The sequence below is a fragment of the Daucus carota genome, chromosome 4, assembly GCF_001625215.2.
Source record: "Daucus carota subsp. sativus chromosome 4, DH1 v3.0, whole genome shotgun sequence".
In the NCBI taxonomy this organism is placed as follows: Eukaryota; Viridiplantae; Streptophyta; class Magnoliopsida; order Apiales; family Apiaceae; genus Daucus; species Daucus carota.
The window spans coordinates 18550762-18560590 of record NC_030384.2 but is presented as its reverse complement, the minus strand read 5'-3'; the positions used below and the strand labels follow the sequence as shown (position 1 = coordinate 18560590).

Sequence of the window (9829 nt, the reverse complement as noted above, 5' to 3'; positions counted from 1 at the left end):
TTCAAAAAATTGGGATTGTGCACTTGCTACTGAGGGAAGGGTGCAACAGCAACAATTAGAAGTTTTGAGGACAAGATATGCACACCAGATTCTGTTACATGAATGCAACAAACAGAAGCATCATGTGGAGTTTCAGATTTTTGAAGAACATGTGAAAAAAATTGAATTGGAGAAGCAGAAAACAAAAGAAAAAAAGCAAAATGATAGTAAAGCTCCAGCAAAGAGACAAAGACATGCCTAAGCACAATTTGATCAGACATTTCTAAGTAATTATATGTTTTGCTTGTAAATATTTTGCTATTATGTGCATTTTGCTTAATACATAATTCCTTGGTCACCAAGAAACAGGAATGTAATTGCATGAATGCTAATTGATCTGTATACAATGGTTTCTTTAGTATCAATGTATTTTATATGTACAATTGTTCACTAGTTCAACAGCCCATTAACCCATGTTCAACATTTCTCTGTGTTGAACATGGGTACAAAGAGGGTTGAATTCATAAGTTATTCTATATCCCAAATAAAACCCCAAACAATATCTCGTAAGTATGTAATTAGGGTTAGAAATTGAAATGAAAAATGACATCTTTCTATAACCCCAACCAAACCCTTATGATTTTTTATTAAGTAGAGATTGGATTCATTTTATTCTCTATTTCTATAATGAAAAATTCATAGTGTAATTTACGAGTTATCTAAATTTGGATTATAAATTATTTTTGTTTAATTATATAGATAGTACAACATTCAACATTCAACATTATTTGTACAACAATTCAAAAACGAAACTATATTTGTACAACAATTCAACAATGAAACTATATGTATTCAACATTAGTTATATAACAATTCAACAATGAAAATATATGTATTCAACATTATTTATATAGAAATTCAAGAATGAAAGTATATGTGTTCAACATTATTTATATAACAATTCAACAAAGAATTTAAAAAAACTTCAAAATAGCAAATGTTCAACTAGACAAAAACTAGAGTTCAACATTGTCACCCATGCCACTTTCACTGTTGTCTGTACTTTTTTTTTTGTTTCTTCTTTCCAGCAGAATTCTCATCCAAATATTGCATTTTTCTTACAGGACAATTCCTGAAGTCATGATAAACTTCTGTCTTGCAATACCTGCAAATCCTCTTTAGTTTACCAGAAAATATAGTTGATTTTTCAGCGGCACTCTTAATTCTCTTTGTTCCACACCCTTTGTTCCGAAATTGATTTGGAGGCTGGACTTAAATGTTAACTGGAATCTCTGATCCAATAAACTTTTCAACAACATCTTTCTTGTTTCCCACAACTAGCTTCCTTCAAATTTCCAACCGCGTAACTTCTGTTTTACATCTTTTAGACAACTTTGAATCAAAAGAAGTGCTTCTTTATTGTCACCAGCCAACCCCATACACGAATTGAAATCAAACGAAATATCATTCACAATAACACTAAATTTCTCTTTATCATCACTTGATGTGCTTGAAACAAATCTTGTTGTGTTTTTCTCCGTATTCTTCATCCATCTATTCAGAACAACATGCCTTGGCAGCTTGTGCACAGGAACTTGTTTTAATGCAAGAATCAAATGACTGCATGGCAAACCAATTCTTTCAAACATCCTACAAGAACACTCAAGTTTATAATTTTCCAAAATGTGCAAAACCTGTACCAAATATAAGTGATTTAATATCAAATATAAAATACATACAAACATGAAAAATAAATTACATATATTCAACACTACTAAAACATATATTCAACACAAATTGAATTAAAGTTCAACACAAACTTAAATATATTCAACACTACTAAAACATATACATATTCAACAAAAATAAATATATTCAACACCCCTAAGACATGTATTCAACACCCCTAAAACATATATTCAACACCCCTAAGGCATTGTATATCAAATATAAAATACATGCAAACATAAAAAATAAATTACACTGAAAAAAGGCATTAAATAATAATCAAATGCAGTCTACTAGTACCTGAAATTCTTTAGCAGCTTTAAGATCATGTAAAATAAACTTCTTTACTTCAACACCACTCATATCCTTTATTACCAATGGAAACAAGCATCTCGTACTTGTTTCTGGAATTTATAAAATATTTCACGTGTGTATAACTCTGCAGCATCCTTCTCCAAAAATAGTTCTGTATCAGTACTTGGGAACGCAACATTAGATTTATGATTCAAATCTGAATTGATATTACGTTGCTTATCCATTGCAGTCTCAAAACGTAGATAAAACTGAGATAGAGTATCACCAGGTTGATGATAATGACCGATAAATGAATTTGCACTTTTTGACCCAAATGTTGTCCGTAATATTCCTAATAAAGGATCTTCTTTGAAATATGCTGGAATCCATAAATGTCGGCATTCATACATATCACACAACCACTCACTGTCAGTCATCTTAAACTCATCCATCAAAGATTTCCAACAAGCTTCAAACTCAGATATATCCAAATTTTCACCCCATACAAAAGGTTTAAACTTTGATAAAAATCCACCATCCATTGCCAATACCACACCAACCTAAAAATATATTTAAAAAAAACTAACAAATATCAGGCATACAAATTTCTCAACATAAAAAATAGATATATTCAACACTCCTAAAACACATATTCAACACAAATGAATATATTTAACACAAATTGAATTAAAGTTCAACAGAAACTAAAATATATTCAGCACAAGTAAAACATATATTCAACAAAAATAAATATATTCAACACCCCTGAGACATGTATTCAACACCAATAAGATATATATTCAACAAAAATACATATATTCAACACAAATGTTATGAAGGTTCAACAGAAGGTACCTTAGATGGAAATTTTTCCATGATGTGCCACATACAAAGACGATGCCTTGTCTTTTCTTTATCGAACACATCAGCAATTGCTTGTTTCATTGCAGCACATTGATCAGTCAAAATGCATAATGGATGTCGCCCCATACAAGTTAGTAAAGCTTGAAAAAACCATTTGTAATGAGCTATATCTTATTTTGAAAGTAGACCAGCATCAAAAGTTACACACTTTCTATGATTGTCAACACCACAGATTGGAACAAAAACCATGTTATACCTGAAAACAAATATATGTTTATTAAGAATTCAAAAAAAAAGGGAATAAGATATACACAAAATACGTTAGAAAATAACATAAATTTCTTACTTGTCAGTACTAAATGTGGCATCTACTGAAATAACATCACCAAACACATCATAGTTTCTACGACCAACACAATCTGCCCAAAATAACTTTGTCAATTTTCCAGACTCATCCACATCATGTTCATAGTAGAATCTGCCATTAGAAGACTCCTTCAAAGCTTGAAATTTATTCAATATTACTTGTGCATCTGCATTCCCAATTATGTTCTTCAAGCCTCTATTCCAATTTTTAAAATCAACAACTGTTGCACCAATCTGGTCATACCCTCCAACAAACTCTTTCATTAAACCAAACGCACGAGCAGGACCTATTTTGACTTTTGAACAATCAAATGCAAAATTTTGATGTGCAACAGTCATTGACCGGTTTACCTTCAAAAACTTCTTACCATCAGCACTAGCAAACCTATGACTATGTTGTTCAATAAACGAAGTAATCTCATATATTGAACCCTTCGTATGTTTCACCACAATCATAGCAGGACATCCACATCTAGTAAACATACTTTTCCTCTTTTGTTTTGAACAAAATGAGCCATCATCATTCTTCTCACCATTTTTAGAATAAAAGCCTTCTCGTGAACAGTGAAAATGTTTCGATTGAATACGTCCATCTCGATATCGCTTCTCACTATCACGCCTAATATCAAATCCACAAGAACGACCATAATCAACATAAAAATGCGCAGCCTCATCTATACTCCTAAACGATTTTCCAACATTAGGTTTACTATCAACCATAAAAGGCAACCAATACGTTGTAGAACCTGGAGATACATATTTACGGGAAGACAAATCATCAACTTCTCCCAAAAAGAAATCATCATCTTCTATAGCCATAACATCCGTAGGCAATGTATAAGCATCAAAGTTTTGAGCAATTTTATCACCAAAACCTGAAAAAGTTATACAACTAAACTGAAATTCACAAACATTATATTCAACAGTTACACATAGACAAAGTTCAACATAAAGAAAACAAAGATTCAACAAATATCTTGTTCACATCCCAAAAAGTACTCAAGTAAGATTAATCATACAAAATTGATACTTAATTATATTCAACAAACACTTATAATTACGATCAACAAAAATACACTTATAATTGATACCTATAATTACACTTATAAGTACATTATATTCAATAGATGCACATAGACAAAGTTCAACATAAATACAACAAGAATTCAACATATTTAAGTCATATACAACTCGTTCAACAGAATTCATACTAATATTCAACAAACATTTTATAATTACATATAATAATTGATTAATATACAGCTCGTTCAACAAAAGTTAATCATACATTCAACGAAACAACAAACATTCAGATTAAAAAAAGAATCAACAAACTAAACTCAAAGAAAATCATGTCGTACCTGAATTCAAGTCCATAGCACAATCGCATAAAAGAAGAACAATCGAACAGAGTAATAACCAAATCTCCACCTAAAAAACAAATTTTTTTTTATAATATTCAATCGAACACCACAAAACACCTGGAAACAACCTAATCCCGACGAATACAGTAGTTTCGTCAAAGAAAAAACAATAAAACAACTAAAACACATCAAATCGTATATCTCGAGCTGAAGAAAACAACTAAACAACAAATTTATGTAAAAAAAACAATAATTTACCTTCAAGTATGCGTAAATCTGTAGTCAAAAGTCGCGTTGTTCTCTCTTTAGCTCAGAAACTCGCCGTCGTCTCTCTCCGATGCGTCTTCTCTCTCTAGCCGGCAAAAATTTCCAACAAACAATAATACGCTTCTGTTAGTTTTTTAGTTTATATATGTTATAATTGTTTAAACGTAAATTGACTAAGTTACCCCTCTATTATAAAAGTTTAAGTCAGCCCCAGCTCTAGGATCAAATCTAATCTGATGGCCCAAAAAAGTTTGTAAGTTTGTAACTTAAAAAAGTTTTTATTTGATCCCATTCCTATATATATATATATATATATATATATATATATATATATATATATATATATATATATATATATATATTTCTACGAGTTGTACGTAACTGCTTTGGATTGGTCAGGATACTTAGGTATTTGCCTTAGAATGTTACTCCACCATAGGGGTAATGATCGAGCTCGAGCTCGAGCTATTTGGATGTTTTACCGAGCCGAGCTTGAGCTTCAAATTACTCGACTCGTAAGGTTCGCGAGCCATATCGAGCTTCTACTATTTTTTAATTTTTTATCATAAATATATTTTTGTAAATATATTTAATATTTGGGAAAATAGATTTTTTTGTCACCGAACTTATTATGTTTTTAGAAACTTGCCACTCAACTAATTTTTTTTTCTTTTTAGTCACTGATGTTAGGTTTGGATTTGTTTTTAGTCACTAACTTAGGTTCAAATATGATTATTAGCATTGTGATAATTTTTTGTAGCATCATTAATACATAGTGATAGTATATATTTTTTGATAATATGATGTATGTTTATATCTTTGTATATAGCAATAATAACATAAAATGAGGTGATATAATAATAAAATCAGGAAAATCGTAATTAGAATTCTAGAAATTCAATAAATCATCAGTATGGAATCAATGACTTCAAATTATTTATGTTCTCCATGATAAAATAAAGTCTAATTGAGTGATACGATACATCATCTTTCACTATTAAAGTTTAAATCACCTAGTTCAGCCTAAGATCTCTCTTAAATTTATCCTCATAATTTTTAATAACTTTATCTTATTATAATTTTCAAGATAAAAATAAAAAAATAGAGAGGAAAACTTAATCTTCGATGATTTATAAGATTTTATTCTTGCGTATAAAAATTCAAACACTAAATTTTTCTTCGGAAGAAAAAATTAAATAATTTATGAGAGTACACTTTTAGGAACCGTAAAATGCGTGTTTAACTCTCATTACCGAAGATAAACGATCTTGGATACATAAAAGTACTATATATAAAGATAGACATATATCAAATTATCAAAATATTACAGGTTATCACTATATTTTAATAATACTACAAAGAATTAATATAATGGTAATAATCAAATCCGAACCTAACTTTAGTGGCAAAAAAATTCCGAACCTAACATCAGTGACTAAAAGGAAAAAAAATTAGTTGAGTGGCTAGTTTCTAAAAACATAATAAGTTCGGTGACAAAAAAAATCTATTTTCCCTTAATATTTTAATTATAATTTATATATTTAATTGAATCGAACTCGAGCCAAACCGATCATATTTCGAGTTTTTGTCAATATTTGGTGACTTGATTCGAGCTTTCGAGCCGAACTCGAGCATATCGAACCTTTTACGAACCGAGCTTCGAACTTGAAATTAAAGGCTTGATCGAACTCGAGCTCGAGCCCCGAACTTTTTAGTCGAGCTCGAGCCGAGCCTGACGGTGTTCGACTCGTCTCAGCTCGATTACCCCCTACTCCACCTTGGATAAGATATAAACTCTGGCATGATTTTAGTGGATGAGTTGCCGTCAATTTTTTTCATCAAAATTTGTGTTTCCATTAAAGTCATTATAATGCCGTAAAAATTCTCCTCTCAATCGCAAGAATATTCTTCTTATATGTAGGCATTCCAGATGGACTAGCACAAAGTGATTTTTACACGTCTCTGCAGGATTACAAACGACCCATATCATATAAGTGATTCTTCACGATGAAATGAGTTATATACATGTTGTTTGCCTTTTATAGGGTCCAAATTGCTGCGTTAACAATGCTTCTAGAAGCATTTTGAGTTAACAATGCTTCTTCTTTCCTGCTATCCTAGGTCTCTGAAAATCACTCCTCCTACTCGAAGTCTTGTATTCAAGTACCAGAAACGGGTCAGACACTTACGCACACAAAAAGAACAGATCTTCATTCTTGGTAATCATCCTCGAGTACGGATGTGAGATCAAGACAACGTCTTCATATCCGGTCTTCGGTTGAGTCATATATTTGAGTAAGTTTTATCTCTAAAGGAAGTAAAATCATGTCAATATCAAGAGGATCTTTATCAGGTTACTTATAATTCGTGAATTTATATTTATGTTTATTAAAACCTCTTTTAATTATATATCTGTTCCTAATTTATCATCAAATTTGCATATTTCTTTCTTATCTTTGTTTATAATTGAGTATGTATCATCTTTCTTGCAAATCACACTAAATTGGTTTTGGATCATTTCTTAGTTTGATGTATATCTTCTTGATTTAGTGTGCATGAATGTGCTTTTTATTAATTTATTGAATTTGAGATATATGCTTATTTGATCGTGATGCTTATTTAGTCTTTGTACGAAAATTTTACATTAATTTTTGTTCTTTGGTGTTGAGTCACAATATTGTTAAGATATCTTCATAAAATGTACTAGTTTGTGTGTGTTCCCGTGATTTCTTGATATGTATTTATAAACAAATTTATACATGCATCACACCCTGCACCCTGCATCCACTAGTATAAATATCCCTCCATTCTCTAGTATTATTCTCCAAAACAGAATACCATCCTTCGAAACAAACACACACACACCACAAAAATGTTTCTTGTGCGCACCTCTGCTTCCGATGAGACAGAGTTTGGCGTTAGGGTTGAGCTCAAGCGGTGGAGTCGGGGAGGGTGTGAACGACGATGGAGACGGGGAGGGTGTGAACGACGGTGGAGAGGGAAATGTTACTGATAAGGAGTGGGAATGATTCTATGTATTATGTTAATTTAGAGTAATGATTGACTGTTAGTAGTGGCGGATCCAGCTCCGAAAGTAAGGGGGTCGTATATAATATTTTGTAACAATGATTAATTGGAATAAACACAGGAAAAAAATAATGTTCATATTATATAAATCTTTACCGTATCACAACATAAATAAGGCATGTCCACTTTGATTAGAATGGTGGATACCAAAATGATAACATAGAAAACAAAAAATTAATATTCATATTATGTAATTTTTTTACCGTTTCACGACATTATGTAATTAAAATTAAGGACAAAAATTTAAGGGGGGGTCGACTGACCCGTCTTGCCCCTATCAAGATGCGCCTCAGTCGACACACCCATCGAGTTCTTTTTCAAGCACATCGAGTAGCTTTAAACAAGAATAAACTTGTCCCGCCACAAATCCATTGTCGTGCAGAATTTTCATAAGGCAGAACTCTCCCTCCGCAGCGACAAATTTCACACCTTGTTCAAGTATGAATCGGTTAAAGCTGACATTTTCTCGAAGACATGGCCAATATCTTTCCATTCTATTATTTATCTCCACTTTAACCTATATATTTATTTGTATAATTAATACATTTATAGTACATTCATGCATGTATAAAATTTGTATCCTATGTATGTACATATCTTGTACATTCATGCATGAATAAAACTCAGAACTAACATGTATGTACAAGCTATGTAAAATCTCCCACTACCTCTTATATTATATGCTTAACTAACTAATATTTATATGCTTAACTAATTGTGTATGTGTGTGTGCAAGCAAATTCATACCTTAGGCATGGGAACCGGTAAGCTTACGAGGAGTGTACTATGGACCGTCCTCACCCCAACACCACCTGCTAGTTTCTTTGAGACGCACGACCTTAAGGATTGTATGACAAAGCCGTCACTTCCCCTTAAGCTAGTCTTGAGTTCATACTTTCCCGGACAGTGGGAAGGGGCATATCAGTTAGTAGGATCTTACTTATCTAGTTAATGTTCTAGTGGAATCACTTGACGTTAAGTATAAAACTGAAGATGCCGGTGCCAAGAAGTGGATAGTTGGACGCTTTCTTGACTACAAGATGGTGGATTCCAAGACTGTTGACAGTCAGGTGCAAGAATTGCAACTGATTATTCATGAGATGCATGCCGAGCGGATGGGTCTCACGAAATCTTTCCAAGTTGCCGCTGTGATAGAAAAGCTGCCTCCTGGATGGAAAGATTTTCAGAACTACCCTAAGCATAAGCGAAAGGAGATGACTATGGAGGATCTGATTGTTAGACTTCGCATTAAAGAAAATAACAGGAGATCCGGAAAGAAGCCTATTGCCGGTGAAAAGACAAATATGATGGAGCATGCACAAAGCTCCAAGTCCAAGAAGACCAGTTCCGGGAAGGGGGCTAAACTGGCACCCAAAGGAGAAGTTTCGAAGCCTTTGAAGTTCCAAGAAAAGTGCTTCAACTGTGATAAAGTTGGTCACAGGTCTGCTAACTGCAGGAAGCCTAAGAAGACAAACAAGAAGAAAGAAGCAAACATGGTTGATGATATCTCCAAGGAGATAGGTGATATAGACCCCTGTGCTACGGTCTCTGAGGTGAACCTGGTTGGATCTAATCCGCGAGAATGGTGGATTGATACAGGAGCATCTAGGCATATTTGCTCCGACAAGGCGACTTTCTCTAGCCTTATAGCTTCTGATGCTGGTGAGAAGCTCTACATGGGAAACTCTGCGACTTCTACCATTGAAGGGGAAGGCACGGTGATTCTGAAGATGACTTATGGGAAGAATCTGACTTTGAGGAATGTACTTTATGTGCCTGATATTCGCAAGAACCTTGTGCCCGGTTCTTTGTTGAGTAAACATGGCTTTCGCATTGTAATAGAATCAGATAAAGTTATTTTGTCTAAGAGTGGTATGTTT

General features: G+C 32.8%; 1 protein-coding gene across 1 annotated transcript; it reads right to left on the bottom strand.

Annotated features, from left to right (window-relative positions):
• Positions 1-1316: 1316 nt before the first annotated feature.
• On the bottom strand, positions 1317-3687 carry LOC108216950 (protein FAR1-RELATED SEQUENCE 5-like). Its single transcript, XM_017389810.2, has 5 exons — positions 3212-3687; positions 3054-3121; positions 2857-2936; positions 2106-2561; positions 1317-1673 (listed from the first exon to the last, which is right to left on the bottom strand). The coding sequence occupies exons 1-5, from the start codon at positions 3685-3687 to the stop codon at positions 1317-1319; spliced, it is 1437 nt and encodes a 478-aa protein (XP_017245299.2).
• Positions 3688-9829: the final 6142 nt, after the last annotated feature.